The sequence below is a fragment of the Fundulus heteroclitus genome, chromosome 12 (genome assembly GCF_011125445.2).
Source record: "Fundulus heteroclitus isolate FHET01 chromosome 12, MU-UCD_Fhet_4.1, whole genome shotgun sequence".
Lineage (NCBI taxonomy): Eukaryota > Metazoa > Chordata > Actinopteri > Cyprinodontiformes > Fundulidae > Fundulus > Fundulus heteroclitus.
This window is the reverse complement of record NC_046372.1, coordinates 6862184-6885423: the sequence shown is the minus strand read 5'-3', so window position 1 is coordinate 6885423 and position 23240 is coordinate 6862184. Positions and strand designations below refer to the sequence as shown.

The 23240-nt window shown below is 36.9% G+C and overlaps 1 protein-coding gene across 2 annotated transcripts in view; it reads right to left on the bottom strand.

Moving 5' to 3' along the window:
- Positions 1–23240, bottom strand: part of grid2 (glutamate receptor, ionotropic, delta 2) — a 197438-nt gene that overhangs the window by 5760 nt on the left and 168438 nt on the right. Inside the window, exon 3 of one of the 2 annotated variants that reach the window (XM_036143849.1) lies at positions 19715–19926. The exons of the other annotated variant lie outside the window; for it this stretch is intronic. Coding sequence (XP_035999742.1) covers positions 19811–19926 — 116 coding nt within the window. The 3' untranslated portion in view covers positions 19715–19810. Of the gene's footprint in view, positions 1–19714; positions 19927–23240 lie in introns of those variants that run through there. 2 annotated transcript variants of the gene reach the window in all.

The following is a 23240-nucleotide window of genomic DNA, read 5'->3' as shown; positions in this document are numbered from 1 at the left end:
TGACTGAGCATCTGTGAGCATCTTGTGAGAGTCAACCGTGACACTGTCCCAGCCTACAGATCCATTGATTGCAATTTTATGGACACAGATAAGATATTACAAAAAACGCTTAGGACTACACAGGTATAAATAAAACAGTACCTAAAACAGACATACCATTCAGAAAGACTGATGCCCAAAGAAATTGAAATTCCCACTCATTCTTCAATAGAGTGAGTAAAGAACCAAAGACTCTTTCTAGTGTTTTTCTATTGCTGTTGGCACTAAAGTGTTAGCTATTCACCTCACTACTACCCAACTACTTGGTGATTTCAACTACTACTTTTCGAACCTAAGTATATTTTAGTGTCTTTATAAATCTAAAAGGGTGCTACATATTGGTCATCCAAAACATTTACTACTCATAAGTTTTGTGTAGTAATTTGTAAACCTCTATCATTCTGGTTTGTCCTGTCCTTTAGGTCAAAGTACAGTCTGAATGAGTGTAGTCAAACCTCTAAAGACTACCATAAAACAATTTATTTTCCAGTTTAACAAACCATCCAGTGTTCAGGGTGACTCCTGGTGTCTCTGTCTGATCTTTTGAAGACATGTCAATAATCCTATACATAAGGGGCCTTCAGATCCATGACCCAGATTCTTTTTAGAACTTAACAGAGTGCCAATGCTCCCAGTGAATTGTTGAGTATAAACCATCAGGGCTGTGTGATAGAACCCCCCCGCCCCCCCCAAAAAAAGAGAAAACTAAAAATTTAACAACAACAGTGGCTTTCACCATAGTGACAAACAGTTTCTTGCAAACGTACGTTTCCTAGTGGTGAAAAATGGTCAGGCTAAAATATGATAATCTCTCTATCTTTATTTTTAGAGGTAAAATAATCCTTCTACTATCCTGAAAGGATAGCAGGTTTAGACAATGGGTAGATATATGTTGTAGTCAGATCGTTTGGTGAATATTTTTTTCATTCTACTAGAAGACAATGATCTTTTCAAAATGAAGAAGACAAGCTGAATGGAAAGTTTCACTGAGTTAGAACTGGAGAACTTTGAATAGATAAGAATTCAGCATTATAAAGAAAGAGTTAAGTCTGGTTTAAAAATAAGGGGAGGAAAAAAAATCTCGTCTGAGCTTCATTGTTTGACACTAGGCTGGGCATTTATGTTTAGTCTTCCTTCTTTGGAAATCTAACAATGAAGATATGGCCCAGACTTTCACAATTAGCATTAGCTCGCAAAGCTAAATTGACTTTTTCTTACTTTGTGAGCTTTTATAGTTTTGACCTGCAAGAGTGAGTATGTGTATGTGAGAGCATCTGTAAGGATAAGGATGTATCAAGCACAAACACATAAGAATATATAAAAGGCCAGCAGTTATCAAAAAGGTGGTCTAGTTCTGGAATGATCAGTGAATAAAATATATAGATTCTATAGACTGAGTTTTATATTTCGGGGATTATTACATAATTCTCATGATAATGATGAACATTTACATAAGATCAATGAAAGAAGAATAATTTTTAATGCTAGCCTATTGAAAGGTATGCCCACAATGTTTGGGGAATGTCTGTTGTACAGTATTTACACTCAGTCTTTGGTTGGGGAATCGTGGCCTAGTGGTTAGGTAGTCGGGTGTTCGCATCTTGGAGAGGCCGCAAAGGTCGCCGGTTAGAAACTCAGTCTGTCACTCTGTGTCCCTGATCAAGACCCACTCCCTGAGGGATGAGTTAAATGCAGAGACAAATTTCCCATCTGTGGGTCTGTAAAGGGAAATACATTTTTGTATGAATTAGTGCTCCAAAATGACATGGTGGCAATCAGCCTGTAGATCTACTGAGGTGTTAAGGAAGCATAAGTTGCTGTAATAGCAGCCTCCAGCATTGTTGGCTCTGTCACTCTCATCTTCCTCCTGACAATCTCTGTGTTCGAGTTAGTTCATTTGAGTTTCTGACCAATCAAGCACAGAGTCACAATTGTCATTAAAGAGGGTATTGATATCTTTGGTTGTGTTGGCTTGTGCCAAATCCTGCTGGATTTTTTTTAACCATAGTTTTTCCTTACAATATCCAGTTTCTTTGGCGATGACCTATTACGGCTTATCCTCATCGGCATTGATTCACCACACTCATTTGTCATTGCAAATCGGCTCAACAACTACCAAGTCAGCACTTATTGCCATGATTGTGTACATTTCTTTAGGATATAGTTGTTGTTTTTTAATTTAACTTATTTAATATTGTAAAATTAATCTCTGGGTTTTCCTGGGCCTTTGATCGAAATATTTTACCTTAAATTTTAAGATAGCCCCTGTTCCATTAAGCCATTGCCACAAAAATATAATGTACAGACAAAATAATTTTTATTGGCATCATATTATTCATAGATAGGTACTTGTAACCATAACAGTTGTAAAAAATAACTACTATTTCAAGAATTTATTTTATTTATCAATGACATTCCCCTGGTGACGGGTACAATCTAATGTTGCCTATGCATTTTTGTTTCCTGCCTGATATAGATATTTTTTTTCTCCATGTCAACAGAAACGTCCTCCTGCCTACATTCAGTGTGTTGCTTTAACCTGAATCTATAAACTTTTACATTGGTAGAGGTGCTCTTAAAAAGTGGCCCAAGCATGCAGTTAGCACTCACTCACACTGTCATTGCCTTAAGATGATGAAACCACTTGAAACACTCGTTTTGGATCTAATGATTTGACAGAAGTATGCTCCCAATCCATTGGTTCCACCAAGTGCACGTTGAACAAAGATGTATATGTGCACACATTTATTCTGCTCTTATTTTTTTGAGTATTAAAAGAAATGCACAACTATCATACTTTTTATAATGACATACATCAAAGATCCAGGGTTACTAAGCTGCTGTATTAAAATAGCAACATGACAAACCGTCAAAAGCTTTTAGTTGTAAAGTTCTCAAGGACATTGGGAAGCATATGAATTATGGCATTACAGCTGAAACTACTACAAGGATCTAGTGGGTCAATAAAACAACATCTGCTGGATGCAAGATAAATCAGCCACTTGTTGATATCCAGCCATATAAGTATTATATATGGCTGGATACTTATATAATACTTTAAAAGATGCTGTGTTTTCATGATTGTTACATTAACAAACAAAAAGAAACCTAAGACAAGTGACACTCAGCCCAAATTAGCATTACCGTAGAGGGTATCCCATCCGATCTTTCCTGTTGCATAAATGTTGATGTTGATGTTTTTATAGAGGGTGTCAAAATCAATCTTGACCTCAAATCGATAACTTCCTGAGAACTTGCATGCTGGCATTCTATAGACTGGGCTGCCTTGATCTCACAGCCCCCCCCCCCATCTTCATGCTTCCATGGCTCCTTTGACCATTCCAATACATTTTTCTGTCGCTGAATTGAGTAAACCGTATTTTCTCTAGAGCAATTTTGACCATTCAATTCGATGTCCATTTTAATGCTTTCTTCCTCTCAGCAGAGGAGGGGGAATCAATATTTCCAGTTGAAAAACTTCTCCACCGCACCTCATTTTTTGCCCCTCATCATTTCCTGTGTGGCTTGGCACTAGCAGTCAGTCTTTCACAATACCATCTTTGTGTGATGGCTGCAGGTTTGCTGTCTCACAGCAGCATATCATATAGTCCAATCCCAAGGGGTAACAAATACTATATTTAGTGGGTTTAGCAGGATAGTGTCAAATGCTTTAGTTTTACAATCATTTTTTTTGTAATTTTTACATCTGTTCCAAACTACTCAAGTTTCCTTGCATATTTTATGAAGGACATTTATAAATCAGAAATCATGTCCAGCAAGCTGATCAGAAAACTGTCCCTGCCTTGCTTAGTTTAACACTGTAACATGCCACCTTTAATGCTTGTTTGAAAATGAACAGTATAAAACAGATACCCTCAAGATGAAAACGTATGCATTGGACTCAATGCAATTTATTAAAGTATATTGCAGTTTTTAAACGACGGATACCATCTTCAGTAAGATGAAAAGTTTAGCCTTTCAAAGATGTTACCCTGCAGTTAAATTCTAAGCAGCTCAGCAGCTTAAGAGTAAAAGTACTATTCATTATTGAGACTGCAAAGGGGGTACATTACATAATACACTGCTTTTTTTTTGTTACATTGCAACTGTTTGAATAGCTATACACTGCAAATCAGAACGTAATCAAGTGAAGTTATTTATTGTGACCTAGAGGCATATCCTACATTTCATGAAAAACAAACCACATTTGTTATATTTATTATACGTTATATGTTTTTTTTTTTTTTTGTATTTACTGTTGGTATGTCTTTGAATTTAGCTTGATGTACCAGCAGTGGTGACAGCAAATATCCACATGAAAAAGCAATGTCTCTGTTAAGTTAAAACCCAAAGCAGTAAACGGAAGAAGCTCAGGTTCTAAACACGTATCAACAAACAAGAGATTTATCCCAAAATAAATGTGAAGTCTATAAGGGGCAAGTCCAAGTCATGGGTTCAGCCCAAACACACACCACTAACTGAGAAGACCATTCTTACACTGGATAATTTCTGTAAATAAGGAATTCACATCATTATCTGTAAACCTAATTTAATCTGTGTATTGTTTTAGAACATTCAACATCTAAAACATAAACCAAGCTGCCCGTAGCAGTTGTGAAGGAGTTTACAAATTCACAAGAAACATTTAACAAACTAAAATTATTGATATGTATTTATGTTAACGGACAATTAGTTGAAAAATGTAAATTCTTGGCAATGTCAAGTTTCTGAATGACTCATAAGAGATAAGGTAGACACAGACAGGTTTATTTTGCTCTGAAATTATATGAATTTAAGAAGGTCTGCAGTTTGAGAGACATTTGTGGTAAAAAAAAACTCTGTTGCTGCAACAAACTTTAACAGCCTTTTATGACGCCTTTATGATAACAGCCTGTTAAACAAGAATTTCCTTTAAAATATCACATACACATTTTCACCAGTGTTGCCAAGTCTGCTTATTAAGGTGACTTTTTTTTCCCAAAAGTCACTTGGAAATTTCTTGAGTTGCATTTTTTTCAACTTGTTTTTGAATGAAAAGTTGATTATCCGGGCTTGTCCCCCCCCCCCCAACACAACCCATTTTCCTCGTTATCGTAGTGTGCCACACAACTGTTATTAAGAGTCCTATTTGTGCTGTTGTTGCAGTACAGACAATATGGGCCAGCAAAAGTATCTGTCCACATACACACATACCACCCCCCCCCCCCACCGATTCCCAACAATTTTATGAACAGTAAGTCAGGGTGGATAGAAATACAGGACTGATTAAATAAATTTATACTGTATAGAAACAGGCTTTGTATGACAGCATGGTGGGTTGCTTGTTTCCCTCACCACAAGATTCCCCATGGGGCTAAGGTCTGAATCCATGTGTGAAAATGATGTCTCATGCTCCCCAAACCACTCTTTCACAATTTAGGTGCCATAAATCATGACACTGTCATTTCATTCAAGATGGTTCTTTAATCAACCATCTCTCATGGCTGTTTGGGAAAAAAGAGTAACTCACTGCATCACATTTATCTTGTGGCCAGAAATAACAGAAACTGCCAGTGGATCAAAAAAAAAAAAAAACACAAAAAAAAACACAAAAGCAATAAGTGAGAAAACTAAAAGCACATAAATAATTACAGGAAAACAAAAACATAAGTGTGCCCTATGATGGACTGGAAGCCTGTCCAGGGTATACCCAACCTCTTGCCCAATGACCCCCCCACAATCCGGCTTGAATATGTTGGTAGACGCATAATGGATGGGTGGATGGAAAAAACCTAAACAAAGAGATTTTTATGGTGAAAGACTAGTTTTTATAAGAATACACTTCAGTTCCTGAAAGTAAATTAGTTGCTGTTTTGTTATTTGATCTCAAGCTTGATTCTTTTATGTATTTATAGATTTTAGATATTGCATGTAGTATGCGTTTTCTTATTTTTGAACAAAGAACATATTGATTTGCTTTTGGGACAAGTAACAAGGGCGTTGTTAAATGTTTAACAAGCAAACATCACACACTTTTTTAAGCTGTTTTACAACGTTTACACATTTATACATTTCCCCGCTGTGTTGCTTTGCCAAATTTAATTAAACAGATGCCTCAGTGATGTGAAGGTGAAGGGGTATTAAGCATAACAGAAGTAGATTTTATTAAGGGACAACTGTTGCAAGATATATCAGCTCTCTTTTTCATCTCATTCATCATCATTTTCCACAAATCAAGCTAACAAAACAAACACCCCAGTGCTGCCATCAATTGCATCAAGCATCATTAAAGCTATTGCTCATCCTAGGTAATTATGGGGTGCTACCTTTTGCTCAACTCCTCGTAACATCAGGCTCCAAATCATTGCTTTACAATACATAGTGACCGCTGGAATAATGGTATTTCAATATCTAAAGTCAACTGCACCTTAAAAGCTCTTCTTCCCTCTAATGGCTGTCACAAGAAACTGGTGGCTCTCTCTCCCTCGTGTTGAGAGTGCACACATACTGTAAGTAGGTGTGTAAGTGGAGGTTTTGACACATATATAATGGCAAATGGAGGGATAATCGCTTGAAGGGGGAGAGAAGTAATGTCCAGAGGGAGATTCGTGGAAAATAGTGTGAAATGGATATGCTCAGGAGTTGACCTCTCTACCCCTCCTGCTCTATCTCTCTCAGACAAAATATTTCCTGCAAAACTGTGTAATTCTTTTCCTTTTCTAGCTGAACATCATTGTGCCTCAAAACCACTCACTGCTTTTGCCCTATCCTCTCCCATTTACTCGCTTGATTGCCTTTCTGTTCAACAACTGCAAAAACAGCGTTTTCACATTTCATCCATGTGCTACTGTTTTAAGAATCAACTTTCCTTTGCAGCTAAGAAACATTTATAGGAGTGGTCATGAAGGGCATGCATTGTTCAAACAACATTCCAAGGACCTTGTGTCTCCTGTCAGTCCTCATAATCTGGCATATAAAGGCAAAGAGGAGAATGGGTTACAATGAAGAAGATATGAAAATGAAGGGTGGAGGCAAAATAACCTCTATATTTCTATTTGCCTATAGCCTTTTTTGTTGCTTTGGTTTGCCATGTCTTGATCCTTGAGTGTGACTTAATTTTGTGATGTTCCAGTATCATGACATCTTTAGTTATTTATCCTTTTTCGTGTGTATTTGTACATTGAGTATTTAGTTAGTACATTCTGTTAGTTTTTATGCTCTTCTGTTTGCCACAGTTAATTATTCTCCCTCAGCCTAAGCCACCAGTTAATCAGTAGATCCTACTCACTTGTGTTGTAGGCAATTTCCATTCATTCCCAGTTGTATTCCATTCATTCCCAGTTGTATTCAAGCTCCTGGTTTTTGCTCTTTCATTGTAACACTGTCCTGTTTCCCTCCTTGTTCCTGGGGTCCCTGTGATCTGTGTAAGTCTCTCATTAAAATACTATAGTTATCATTATGCTCCTGCCAATGTCTTGCTGCCGCTTTGGTTCTTCACCACAAACCATGACATGTTAAGGTGGTCAAATTATTAAACCGAAAACCATGCTTGGGAGAATGTGACAGTAAACAGGGTCAGTGCCATTATTCAGCTCTATCGATCTCTATCAATTCTCCATCTGTATATCCTGTCAACTTAACTCATCCCTTGCTTTTCCATATTCTACAAATTCCCTTCACCCCCTCTGTAGTTTACTCAGGAAATAAATAGACTAATATCCACTATTTGTAAGTTATTTCAGAATTAGTGCAGTAGCATAACAGCTAGTAGATTCATTACCATTTATCAATGCTACCATTTGATATGTGCTGGTATGTGATTGAAGAATTACAATTTATAGTTTTGTTGATTTATTTTGCTTGTAACACTGGAAGGTCTTCACTTCCTACGTGGTAGATGGCTTGTACTTGTATAGTGTTTAAGTAGTCCGACAACCCCAAAGTGCTTTAAACTACAAACACCCATTCACACCCTGATGGTGGTGAGCTATGTTAGTAGCCACAGCTGCTTTCGGGCAAACTGACAGATGAGAGCCACCGGGCCCTCTGATCATGGCCAGCAGGCGGATCGGTTGACGTGACACAACAACTGAGACGGTCGGAGCGGGGGATAAAACATGCAACCCGCCAAATGCAGGATGAATTCCCTAACTCCTACTCCACTGTCGCACATTGTTTTTCAATTGTAAACTATGACTAGAAAGGCAGAAAAAAAAACATGATATTCCAGCAAAATGCATAATTTTGATGCATGCTGGAGTAGGTTAAGAAAGGTGGACTTAAAAGTGCAGTCGGTAAATTTAGAGAAAAATGTGATCTTAGCCTGAATATTTGAACAAGCACACCTTATAGGTCCCTCCCCCTTACTTTCTGCTGCTCTGCAGCCTTCCCTCCAAAGCAGTTCCCCCTCGGTACCTGCCGTGCAGATCCGATGTTTACCCTTGTTTTATTTGGTGCTCGGTCTAATTCTTTTTTAGTTTGCTTTCCATCATCGGTCTTCTTCAGTGTACCTTTTTCTATTTTCTGAGCAGGTGCCACTGGAGAAATTGCCAGTTTTCCTGGAACATTAACTTGTTTCTCTGTACTGCTGCAGCACACCAGCAATCTTGAGTTTGAATGATGGTAGCACTGTGTGGTGGAGGGGTGTGAGCAGCATTTAGACAAACAAGACTGACACTGCTTACAACCAATGAAAGCCAGACATCCCCCTGGCTCTGATTGGTTGTTTATGTCCAGGAGCAGCGTATTTCTACAAATGGCAGTAGGACCACCAGAGTAGCTTGATTTTTGTTTTTTTACAGATAACCTGTCTCATATTTTACTGTCAGGACATAGTGACCATTCTAACAAATGTGTGAAAAAACTATTTTTACCAAAGTCAACTACTGGTGCTTTAAATAAGTACATCTTATTTATACAGCACTTTCTCAGACAGCCATCACAAAATGCTTCACAGTAAATATACAGTTAAAGGACCTTTTAAAAACATATCAAAACAACATACATAACCCATTTGTCATAGCACCCAGGGAGCAGTGAGGCTAAAATGCTTGTACGTCGCACATTAAAAATCCTAAATATACCAAGGACTATTCAAATACCAAATAAATTCAAAAAAGTTTTTTTTTTCTTCTTTTTTTACTCTAGAACCTTATATGTCTGTTAGGTTTGTAAAACTACAAATCTAGGAACTGCCAAAACAGGCTTAAATTTCCTTAAAAAAATGTATTCTATTATGTTTGACATATCTTGAAATAATAAATTGTGGATAGGAAGAAAACTCTAATGCCAAAGAAGTACATTTACAGGCAACTCTTTTAAATAACTTTAAAGGTAATCAAAAGTAGTAATGCTTTTTATAAACCTTGAACCCCATTAGATAATACATATTTAATTGTCAATCTATAAATAAAAATGTACCTTTCATCATCATCAGTCCTGCCAGAGTACTGCTTGAAAGTGCAAAACTGGATGGCTATCAACCAAATGAGCAAACATCCGATTGCTCTTGTAACAATAATAAAATGAAAATGTGAAAAGAATAATAGATAATAAATAAAAAAATGCACTAAAGAAAATCATCTTGAATATACTTTTGTGTACACATATGTGTATTAGACAAACAAGAAAAAGTAATGACAAGAAAGCTCATTTGAGGGATTTATGACAGTTTTATAGCTTGGGCCCTAATAATGTCAAACCTGTTTCTGAGGTAAGAATTCTCTAAGTGTTCACATGAGCTTATAGGTTGCATACAGCATGTTTCTCCTACAGTAGACGTATATCTCAAGGTTCACTCGGCATTACCAATCTGACCTTGCTCAATAAAGGAGAGGAGTGAATTCAAGTGGGTTATTCCACAGCTTAAAATCAGCTGACATGAAAAAAGGTGTTAATAAAAGAGTGAAAAGGAAGTTGTTAAACTATTTCTCTGTGGTATTTCACCCAAAATGTGCCACAAAAATGTCACTAAGATTTCATGAAACTGTGTAAACCTGCAAAAAAAAGTCATATGATGTTCATCCGTTAATTCCTAAGACAATGTTTAAAAAGGGCTGCACAGTGGCACAGTGGGTAGTGCTGTTGCCTTGCAGCAAGAAGGTCCTGGGTTCAAGTACACCCCTGGGTCTTTCTGCATGGAGTTTGCATGTTCTCCCTGTGCATGCATGGGTTCTCTCCGGGTACTCCGACTTCCTCCCACAGTCCAAAAACATGACTGTTAGGTTAATTGGCTTCTCCAAATTGTCCTTAGGTGTGAATGGTTGTTTGTCCTGTTTGTCCCTCTGTGTTGCCCTGCGACAGACTGGTGACCTGTCCAGGGTGTACCCCGCCTCTCGCCCAGTGAACGCTGGAGATAGGCACCAGCAACCCCCGTGACCCCATGAGGGATAAAGCAGTTTGGAAAATGGATGGATGTTTAAAAAGCTTGCATTGTACTAACTAACAATCATTAACTAATGTTTTCCTTTAATCACAAACATTTTCATTCACAGAGATAACAGTTGCAATCGACTGGCAAGCTTTAATTTGTAAAGGTCTGCTTATAGTACATTTAAACTATTAAAATGTCCTCTTTTGAAAACTTATGTGAACAAAGGATTTTTTAAAATATCCCAATTTTTAGTTTTTTACAGTGCAATTAAAGGCCCGCTTTACACCAGAATAAGGCCGCATTATGATCCAAAGGAATTAGCCAGAACATGGATGATGTCTGGAAGGTCTTGAATAGATCATGCGTGCATCAATGACACAGTGCACTCCCAATTACACATGATGAAGCATAAGAGATCTCCAGAAGCTTAGAGCATACACAAGGGTTATGTATGGAGATCACAGTGGTTCATTTTCATGTTTGGGTCCTGGGTGAAGCCTTGAGCAACCTTGAAGCCTCTTTAGTAACTTATCCATGATGTGTAACACAGCTGACAGAGCTGTCACATAGACTGTGCGAACTGTGCAACTGCTAAGGGTCTCGCAATACTATGGGGCCTCACGCCTGCAATGTTTGATTTACTTTTTTTATTGAATTTTGTTTTTATAAATGCATTTGTTATATATGATTGTGCCTGTTTCTGTCAAGGACACATGCAAAATGTAAAAGAAAATTTTACAGATTTAGCGGGTTTTTATTGTTGCTATCATTGATATAGCAATCCTTCTAGTCCCGGTGTCCCACAAACTGAAAGAATATTCAGCATTTGACTGAGTCATCTTTGTAAAAGTCAAAAACTTATTGGACATGCACTTTTCTGAAATGAAGAAGACACCACTGCACCTTGCCAGTGAGAGCTGTGTCGGCTGTCAATCAAAATATGCAGCGGCGTCTCACCTCATGAGCAGTTGCGCACCAGGACCCTCGTAAAATAAAACAAAAAATGATTTTGATGCATACACAATGTTAAGGAAGCGTTGCCAAAGTAAACAAAATGCTGCTACAAAGACAGGGGAACGGTTTCTAACTGCATGAGCCCAGAGAAAGGAACGTTTTGTGAAGTTTACCAAAGTTATTGTGCTGTTTCAGACTGAGAAGAGCGCATTGTAAAGTAACACTGTAGAAGCGAGTTTCACAAGAAACACAGCTGAAAAAGGTCTCTGCCAAACTATGGATTCCTTTTTACTCAAAGCCAAATATACCTGCCAAACACACAAGGTTCAGAAGCCCTTAAACAATATTTTACATTACACAAAAGTTTAATGACATGTTTCTAATAAGCCTTAAAAAAGCGTTAATCTTTAAAAGCCACCAAAAAAAATTCTGATAAACTGATGAACAATTTTAATAAACTTTTTAAAAGCTTAATATCTCATCCATCCATCCATGTTCTATTTATTAATCTATCTAGAGATGAATTAAGGTAATGTGCAATCTGTCATGTAATTACATATCAAAGAGCAGGACCAGTTCGTACAGGGCCTTTCACCCTATCTGCAATGTCCTGACAGCTGGGAATACATTAACAATAAATATACAGCAAACATGACTATGCTGCCTTCATGCCAAGGCTGCAAGCCTCTCCAGACCCACACCAGGCTTCAACTCATCCAAGTAATGTACTGTAACATACATGGCAGCATCACTGCTAAAGCCACAACCGAATGTTCACACCAGGCAATGTCATCTAACAAACCACGATCTTCCCGCCAATTAATACAACACCTTATTCAAGGCCCATGCACATTGCAATTGGTATGCAATGGGCTTCTTGTGTGTTTGCACTTTCTGTTGAGAAGTACAAACTCATTCAAATTGTGAAGATGGGCTGATTACTGGGAGAATGAGGGAAGTATTTTTTTTTCAAACTGCAGTTTAATTTTTTTTCTTGATTCTCTTTGGCTTCCCATCCATATTTTGCTGTAGAAGTAAACTTCCTTTGCACAGTTTTTTAAGTCTTGTAACTTTTGATTTTTAAAAAAAAAAAATATACATATATGCTTTGCGCATTTCTTAAAGCCACCCTGCTCACATTTCTGTTATGCATTTTAACAATTTTTGTATTATATTGCAAATGTGTCCTTACTGCAGACTTCTTTCTAAATGTTTAGTTTCTATATTTCATACTCTTGAGTGTATCTGCATGCTTCCATATTTGTGTTACTATGCTGCTGGTACACTTCAATTTCCCCACTGTGGGACAATAATGAATATTCCTGTGCGTATATTTCTGTGTGTATATTCAATTCTACTCATCACTTTTTGTTTGTTCATCAAATAAGCAAGTTTTTGCAAAAAAGTGTCAAGATTACTCAAGCAGATTCCACTTCAGTGACTCAACAGAAAGCTAGTTTCTCTCCTTTGTCCACTGGCTCTGCAACAATAAGAAAACTCATTCAACATTTGCCTTGCAGTAGAGAAGTGCAAAGACAAACTGTGCAATCTTGAGTAATCCTGATTAACATGTTATGTTTTAGGCCTTCTCAGATTATTTTGGTGCACACTAACCATATTCCCGGTTTTAACAATGAACTCGGTCAACTCGCAGCTTTTTTTTTTCTGTATACATGTGACTTACAAAATCCAAGGCACCTTTGTCATGCGCAGAAACACATATGCCAGTTTTGCCCACGCTGCACCCTTCAACCTATTTGTCCTGACCAGGAGAGTGAGAGAAAAATGTATTTAGCAGTCGGCTTGTTCAGCTACACTTTGACATCTTGAAAACAGCAGCGCTGATAGCACTGCCCCGCTGTTCCGTCTGTGAGCAGAGAAGAACTTCCCCCAAGGCAGAAGCTCGGGGACGACGTCACACAGCAGAAGAGCTGTCACCGTCCGGATGCATCGCACAATTCAAGTACATGCCTATTGGTCCCATGGAAAACAATGAAAACCGGACATTTTCATTAATCTATTAATCCCCCCGTAACTCCACACTGAATGTAGGTTTGCGTTCTATTTGCTGTCAGAACTCGAAAATCCCACAGACTGTGTCATCTCTGCCTTTTTGCGTTCGAGTTTCACTCCTGTCGGCAGTAGGAAAAAACATGGATGCTCACACAAAAGCCATTGTTAAAATGTACAAACACAGCCAGCATCAGAATGCATTTCAAAGTAATATTTTATTGTAAAATTATTCTCTTTTTTGAAGCTGTGCTAAACTTTTCAACTGAACAAGAAAGGTTAACAGTAGGTGGCGATCATTCATTGCTGGTTTAGCCACTATGGCTACTGTGGTTAAAACAATAACGCTGTTCTAGGCTGTATTTTGTGCAAATAAACAGAACTGAAACATCGTATCTGATGAACACTAAAAGGTAGCACCTGTATGACTGTCTAAATGATAAATAATAGAGAGCTGCAAAAAACAGTCAAAGTATGAAGTTTTACTCAATGTAGCTACGAGTAGCAGCCATCACGAATGCCAAAGTCGGATACTATGCTGCTGCACTGACTTTCCAACTCATAATACCGACTTTAGGGACCATTCTAATTGAAATTTCCAACTGAGAGGTTGAGTATTCCAACTAATGAGGAACAATTGAACGCACCAAGGAGATGTCCGGTACAATGGATGTCTGGTCACCCTATCTATAATAGAGTGACATTAGCTCTCCAGTAAAGCAGTAAAGATAATACACCAACAAAGAAAAGCAAGTGAATAAGTCACATAGGTAGGAACATGGTGTACTTTTTGTGCTCTTTCACTCTCATTTTGTTGACCAGAGGATGGTTTTGTTTTTTTCCAGATTGAGATGAAAATGTGCCTATGCATCGACACAAACTGGCGGCTCCCAGAGATTCTCAGCATGTGCTTGCTGATTGAATGTCAAAATAAAACTCCCTACCCTGGTGCGCTGAATATATTTCGTATGAAGTACTCCTTACATTTTTATCCAAATATATTACATGTGGAAACTGGCACCTCAGGCAGGTGCAGATTTTACCTTTTTTTCCACTTTTTCCCCCTTTTTTTAAAACCAAACTTCTGAATTTAAATAGAACCACAGTCCCCAAGTGCTGGATGGAGCAGTTGGGGATATTTTCATATTGGACTGGGCTGGTGATTTTTTTTTGACTAATCATTCAATGAAAAAAAGAGGGAGAATCATAAATAGTCAAAAGCTCATGCCGTCCAGTGCAAAGTAAGTCAGCACAGCAAACCTCATAAGCAAAATTTCACATTAATAACATGTTTCCCATCTGACTGTGGGGTGCTAACCAACTGAAACATCACACAGTCGACACTAATCGCATTAGTCTTCTCATAGTGCATTCACAGTGGGCATCTGCAGGGAAGCTCCAGCCTTTAAATGTTCTAGAGTCACTGACTGGAAGGAGAAGAAAGCTTTCTGAGAGAATGAATTTGGCAAACTAAATAGATGTATGATTTGCAGGTTGTAAAGCCTGCTGTTGGTAAAGAAGAGTTGTCTTATCACCAACTTTGGAATGGTTTAGTAATCTGGAACAACTATTGCCTACATTTCACAGTACATGATTTTGAATCAAGATGTGTCATTTAGTCTTTAATTCAACACCATGATAGAAGAAATGTGCTTTTTTTTACTTTGCGTCTGTATTTCACCACATTCACACAGCAGGTTTAGTTTTAGGACAATGATTTTTCACTGATCCTACAGGTAGATCTATGCCTGTCATGTGTTTTTTAGCCTGTCATATGTTTGTTTTTTTAATTATTATTCAGACTTAAAAGATTGCAAAGTGATTGGTCTCTTGTTAATTTGATTATCTGTTTTTCAATACATATATGTGGCAGTGCAGGTAAAAAATGTTTTGTTTTCAATATTTCAAAGCAAAATAGCCATTATGTTGTATGAAATTTCATTTCAATATAAATAGTATCCAGTAAAGTACTCAGAGAGTTTTTGTGAACAGACAGCACCACCAAGACCAAGGAACACAGATCGGGAATAATGTTTCTGAGAGGTTTAAAAAAGGGGTTGGGATATAAAATAAATATCACAAGCAATAAACATCTGACTGTACTTTCTGATCCATCATCTCCATCATTTTGGTTAAAACAACAAACCTACCATGACATTCACACCTGCTAAAATTGACTAGCAAGAATAAAGTAAATCAGAGAAGCAGCTAAGAGTTTGAGACTCCATTCCATTCCAGAGCATAGGCTGAAGAAACTGTTGACTGGAAAACATCTATGAACTCCACAAGCCTAGCCATTATGGAAGATTGCCAGCAAACCATAATTTTAAAAAATCAATAAATGTCCCATAAAGTTTGTTTCAAGCCATGTAGGTAGCAAAGAAGTGGTAGAAAATTCTCTGGTCAGATGACCAAAACTTAACTCTTTGTTCACAATGCAAAATGCTATGGGGTAAAAAAAGAAGTGTTCTGTTCCCCCACACCTTTCAACCTTTGTACTTTAATAACTATTTAGAAACCATTCATTAATCAGCTGTGTATGATTTAGAACTGTACACTGGTTAGTAAAGAAAAAAATAAGTCCAACCCTCACCGAATTAACATTGTTTGTGTTAAAACAATATCTAAAAGATAAATCCCCAAGTTAAAATTGTGTAAAACAATTAGAATTAGAATAATCCTCACATTTTATTTTTTTTATGTAAGTAATACTACAAGCAACCCATTTTTTTAAAATTTTCTAACCAGAATGATTCAGCCAACTAAAATTTATGCTATATTATTTTCAGTTAATATCCTTGAAGAGAAGCTTTTCTAATCTCATCCTTTGCTCTGTTTTGTATGATTGTTTTCAAACATTTTCTTTCTGTAAAGCATTTAAACTGCTGTTATGGGCATGGTTATTCCTTATTTTTGCTTCTAAAAAAAGTTATCATTTTCATTTCTAATAAACATGACCTAAGACGGTTGAAGTATCCAAAATAGCAGCTCAGAAAGTAGTATCTCTAAATATATAAATCCAGTGTAAAGTGGGTTATAGAGCCAGGGATGAGGTTAGCCTTGTGGCAGTCACCTAATACGCCTCTGTTTTTATCTTGTTATTGTTTGTTGAGGCTTAAGATTGGTGTGCATACCTTGTTTCCTTTCCGATTCACTTAACTTGACTGCAGTGATGTAAAAGTCAATACAGGGAGATTAGTTGAGCTTTGCTTGGTGCCCTGTGTTTGTTTATACAGTTTATGAACTGGTATTAAAAGGTTCATAGCAATGTTATTTGACTTTTTTTTAAAACGTATAAGTCAGTAGCTCACTCAGGTTGCATACAAAGTTTTTATGAAAGATTATGATGCCCTGCATGCATATTAGTTGTTTAGTGTGTTGTGCTTTGTTTTTGCGCAGTTTGTTAGTAATAAAGCCTTTTGTGTTTATTTTTAATAACAGAGGAAGTACAACACTGCACATGCGCAGCAGGGGATAAAACAAGGAAGCGGCTATTAGCATCTCCAGGCGAAACAATAAAGAATGTTCCAAGATCTAGTGAAAAAAAAAAACACCAAAAAATATGATTCCAAGAGGGAAAAGACAGGAATATCACTGGGAATACAATATAAACGTCGGTGTTCACTGAAGCGGACGTTAATCCTGTCGATTGCTCAGATGTAACGGCAGAGTTGACTGACGTAAGTAAATGTTCTGAATTGAGGCTCTTAAAAGTGCTGTTAGATCGGTTTATTTAATTAATAACGGTTGGTCTTTGTTCACGCTGAGCTGCCGCTTTCAGAGGGTCCGGCTCGGTCAGGCATTATTTAATTTCAATTTATTAATTAAACAAACTGGCATTATGATAGTTTTGTGTTACTGTCGCTAGATGGCGCCACATCTGTTTATATGTACCAATCGTGCCTGGTGTTGTGGCTATTTCTATCCACAAAAAGGACCATCAAAACATTATCAGGGTGGAGGCTTGGTGTATATAACCTATTTAATACGATCAAACGGTTTTTGGTCATTTTTTAAGCATATAATGTGGCTATATTCCTGTAAGGTCTGAACTTCTGTAAGAGTCATACATAAATTTTATCCTATGTTCCCAAGTCACTTTAAGGCTTAAAAGATTCATCACAAAAAATATGTTTTCATTTTTACTTCACTGTTTCATAGGTATGAAGCCAGAGACATTTTGTTTAAAAGATGCTCCCTAGTCTAGGGTCAGGAAAAAGGCTTTGAACAGACACCATACATCTTGCACACAGACTGTTTAGACTTTTACCTTCAGGATGGCGCAACAGAATGGTATTTGCAAAAACACCGGCACCACAGAGTTTCCCCTTCAGGCGTTCACTCTGATGACCACGATGGGCAGCTTATAGTCAGCCATACCACTGTGAAACAAAATAAGTATAGTGCACTTTCACAGCACACAATGTCCCGTTTCTTTTCTCAATACAACAAAACACACTGTTTATATATGTAAACCTAATGTCTATACTTTGTGAGCACTGCAACCAAAGTCACATTCCTTGTGCGCACAATCATGGCAATATAAGGAGGATTCTGATTATTCTAATGTTAATTTATGATTTATGTCTTACACAGTTTTGCTACCCATCCATCCATCCATTGGGTTCCACTTATCAGAGAGGGTAAACACTCCAGGAGAAAAATCAGATGTCACTCCTCCCATTTGTAATCTGCAGCTCATTTTGGGTAAAACCATCGAAAGCAACACTTGTTCTTTATTTGTCATATTTGTACACTGGCGCTTAAATCACTGACATTTTATTCCTATTTGTTTAACTTCTGCATATTTGGACTAACTAGTTCTTTTTTATTGTGACTACAATAGTTTATTTTTTAAGGAATACTTTTAAAAACCTAGACTCAAACTGGCCACTCTGGGTGTTTCTTAAATTAACATGATATACTTGCATCCTTTATGTGACACCACTTCTTATGTATAATACTATGTCGTCTAAATGTTTGTATTCTCATTTGTACCTCTCCAAACTCCTGAAGCTGGTAAGCAGAGGAGACCAAGATTTGAAGTTGTAACCTCTCACAGATCCATCATTCCCATTATGTCAGGCAATCTCTAACACAGCTGTTTTTTTTATTGTTCTCATCTTGAAATACTTAAAATATCCAAGATGATGTAACTATTCTATAGAATTTATTTTTTTTTCTGTAAAATAAAACAATCTGGTAAATTAAATAATCAACCATTAAGATTTCTAACACATTCAAAGGATGCTAAAAAATGTCTCTTTCCTCATGAATAACACATTGACTAGTTATAAAATAACTATTCAATGTAAAATAAGTAGACCATATTGCTTTAACCTCCACTGTGTAAAGAGAATAAGGACACATATGTACCTTTTAAACACATTTAGCAGATTGTGATCTCAATGATAAAAATTGCATATTGGTGTATTACTCTGCACTAAACAAGGCTTCTCAGAGGGTACGACACATAACACTGAATTCCCAAAATATGAGATAAGACTTCAACAGTATTTTTGGGAAACCAATTTACATTTATTTATGTGGGCCCTCTATGTAGTTTTTGTGCATGTGCAACTCTAAGATGGTTCTAAGGCAAAGACAAACAGGGAAGACGTTCCATACTTAGGTGATCCTACGCCAGAATGAAGGCCTCTGTTCAACCTAGAGTAACCCAGTTTACGTGAACAAATTGCAATGCAGATTTTTGAAAATTGAATGGCATCTAAGTTTAGCATCAGTGGGAAATGTTGAGGCAGATGCCATCAGTCTCTCTTTTAAAAAGAGACTTATTTTCCACAACAGACGAACAGAAAAGATACACTCCTTACTTGTAAAGGGGCTCTAGAAATGTTACATACCTTAACACTAATGGAGCTGAAGCATTTTCATCCCTGTGCAAGTAACACTATATAAGCGGGAACTGACTGCCTCATTGATTTTTACTACTTTGTAGAAATTACATGGCCATTTCTTTAATCAGATTTACTAGCCATATTTTAAAGCAAAATGGTGACATGTGCAGTGGACTGTTATTGAAGCAGAGTCTTCCTGCTTCTACATTGAAGCACCACCCCGCCAAATAGTCAACCACTTTGCCTAATTACTGTTTTCCTACAACTAGTTTAACTATAAAGGGTTGAAATTTAACATTGTTAAAAAAACTGTAGTTTTTATTTTAGTTGTTTAACCTTTATTTTACCAGCTAGATCATCTGAGAACCAATTCTCATTTTCAACGATGACCTGGTCAAGAGGCAGCATCATACAGCAGAAAAAAACAAACATACACATTAAAAAAAAGTTCACATAAGACAACACAAGACCAGTTGATCACTATACATATTTTATACACATATCATGGACTACACAATAATCAGAAACAGTTACATTTATCAGAAACACCAGTTTTTATTGTGGTGATGAAAGTAGATATAGGCGGTAACACTTAGTCTTAACGTTTTTGTAAATTGTTCCAGTTATTGGGTGCAAGGATTGGAAATGAAGTTTGACCAAGTGATGTCCGGACTCGTGGGATGGTTATGGTGATGATGTTACTTGAACGTAGGGCTGGACAATATAGAAAAAAAGCATATTGATAATAGAAATCAGATTGATCGATATTGATAATTATTAACAAATTCAAAACATATATTTTAAGTGCAGCCCTGGCCATTTTATGCTGTTGCACAAACACTGAATTCAAACTCAGTCCTTTATTCAACCAACGTTTTACCAAAACTGCAAATATTTAAACAATGAAAAAGAACGCTTGCTCTCTGAACTCTTTGAATAGGGTGTAGCATTCCTGGGTCTGCATTTGTGATTGGTTGGGAGGATGTAATGACTGTAATGTTAACCTTCATGATAGGCTAGAATGCCAAAGGAAGGAAAACTGTTATTCTATTGAACTTTTTTTTTATTGACCCTTTTTTCTTATCATCGATATACTTCTATCGATCGATATATGTTGTTATTGAATTATCGTCCAGCCCAACTTGAATGGAGGTTGAGAGTGCTGTTGAAAATATTAATGGAGTCTGAAGGTATTGAGGAGTTTTCCCAATTAAAGTTTTATAAATGTATTTGTACCAGTTTAACAGCATGCAGGAATGGAGTGGTGGCCAGTTAACATATGCGTACAGATGACAATGATGAGTATTGCAGGGAGAACCAGTGGTGAAACGGATTGCTGAGTTTACGGAGGAGAGTTTTGGATGCAGTCCTGTAAATGATGCCACAGTAATCGAGGATGGGGAAGATAGTCATCTTGACGAGACTGTAATTTACAGAATGTGTGAAGGATGTTTCATTGCGATAAAGGAAGGTGATTCTCTGTTTGACTTTGGTGAGTAGTGAATTGATGTGAATATTGAAGGAGAGTGTATCATCGAGCCATATGCCCAGATATTTATAAGAACTGACGAGTTTTAGTGGTGTTCCGTCCAAAGGAGGACATGATTTGGTGGCAGCGGTCTGAGATAGGTTACGATTAAAAATTATGTATTTAGTTTTGGTAGTATTCAAGAGAAAGTGAAGGTTGAAAAGGACATGTTGGAGACCGTTAAAAATATTTTGTAAGGAGGATATGGCGTTGGTCAGAGATGGATTTGATGCATACAAGACAAGTGTCATCACTATATAGGTATCATCAGCATTAACAATATTATTTATGTAAATTTTGAATAAAGCTGTAAACAAATGTGGATCATTTTGTCAAATGTAGTCTAAGGCAGATTGCACCAGATGTAGAAAAGGGAACCAGGTTTTTCAAAATAAAATCTGAAAATTAAGTAGTGTTAACTCATAGATAAAAGAAATTAGGTCATATGAAATTAAATGTATTTAAAAATAACATCAAATTTAAAACTAAACTAAAACCACTGACCATTATTCCTTTAAAGTTGATCAATGTAACGTAATGTAATGTTTAAAAATACATCTGCAGTCATCCTATGTTGTCCTTTCTGGCAGTTTAAATCTTTAAAAAAAAAGTGTTTACTCGTATGCATTTTCATTACAAATACTGCTGCTGACTGGCTTTTGAAAAAGATCTGAGAATGCGGGGAACGCCTGTCATTTGGCAGTAGATACACAGGAGCCTTTCACTAAGGGTACCCTGCTGATTTAAAACAAAAGATGAAAACTACAGGAAGCAGGCAACACACACACACACACACACACACACACACACACACACACACACACACACACACACACAAAGTGTATGCAAAGATAGGAAAACCACAGGAAGCATCTCTGTGACTCAATGAAAAGAGTGAATGTTATTCACTGTTTTCCTTTTTAGTCCTGCCTCAGAGCCTCATTGACTGTCTTCTCTACATGAATGAAAAATGACTAACAAAAACCCATAAAAATGAATAGAAATAAATATAAAAGATTTTATCCTGGAATTACAGAATAACAAAATTTGTGCTGTTAAAAAGTCCTTAACTTAGAGAACATAATGGGTATTCAATATTACCTGACAGGTGAATTGCAACTGAACAATTTCTCATTTTGTAAAATACTTGGCAGTTGCTATCAGCTTGGAAGTTCTTCTGGTATAGTATGTTTAAAATAGTAATATTATCGTTGTGACAAAAAAACGGGGCAGGCAGGACTCAAACGACAACTCAGACAGTTTCCAAAATTCCGTTTAATGACTGTCCAAAGGTCAGTACACGGAGAATCAGTCGAGAGGGCAGAGGAATCCAAAAAACACTGGGCGGATGCAGAGTCAAAGCACAAAAAAGGTCCAAAAATCACTAGAGGCTAGAAAAGCTTGAGAAAAAAGGCTGGAACGCTTGCAGTAAAAAGCAAAGATGAACTGGCATGGAAGGAAGGGAACCGACAGCTTAAATACACAGGAGGAGATGATTGAGAGCAGGTGTGTTCAATTTGGCTGGGGAAGTGCAGGCAGCAGAGGTGGGGCAAAACAAAGCTGCCACGTCACAATGGTATTAAAGTTTGAGACATCATTGTATATGTTTGAGAATATAAAACTATGAACTATGAAAGGGAGTAGTACTTGCCCATTTTTCAACACATACCTTCTTTGGTAACACTGATTCCCATTAAATTCCTCCCAACTTAAGTTTCATAACAGCAGCAGAACCATTTTATACCTATATACTTAAAATGTTTCGGTAGTAGGTGTTTTTTCTGAATTAGAAGAAATAATGGTTGTAAAAAAACTAGAACTCAATTCAACTGCAAATTTTACCTGAAAATGTTGACCTATGTAATGACATGTTATGAACCCAGGACAAAGCAAGTAAACCTTAAGCAACCCATCTCTTTGCATATTTAGAAGAGTCATCCAACCACAATTCCATAACCATGAGCTGCTATTGATGCTACAGGAAACATTTTATTCTCAGTTAAATGAAGGTTTATAAAAAAAAAACAATTAGTCTGGGCTACATTTGAACCTTGTTTTCTTCAAAACCTAAAATGCTTTAAAACAATTCTTCACAGAAAAGAAGTTCTCAAAACATAGAATCATTTCTAATGCTTTTTTGGCATTGTGGCCTGCTTAAAGTTTTCAAGAGTAGAATAATTCAGTATACATGTGAAAACAATGGAATTATGGATCCTCTTTTCTTCTGAAAAAGGATGGCTGAAGGACAGTTATGGGTGCAAAGAAAATAAAACAATAAAACAAGGTTGGTATTTTTTTTAACTTTCTTCTGTCTAAACCACAGTTTGGAAATGCAAGAACAAAGTATTTAAGAGGAATGAAAATAAATTTACATTTTCATAAAATGTACTATATGATCAATTTTGTTTTACTTTATTCTTCTAGTTTCTGCGGTGGAAGGGGGTTGTTTGTTTTTTACTTGCTGTTCAACACTTAAAACATGCAATTTATGGCAAATGGG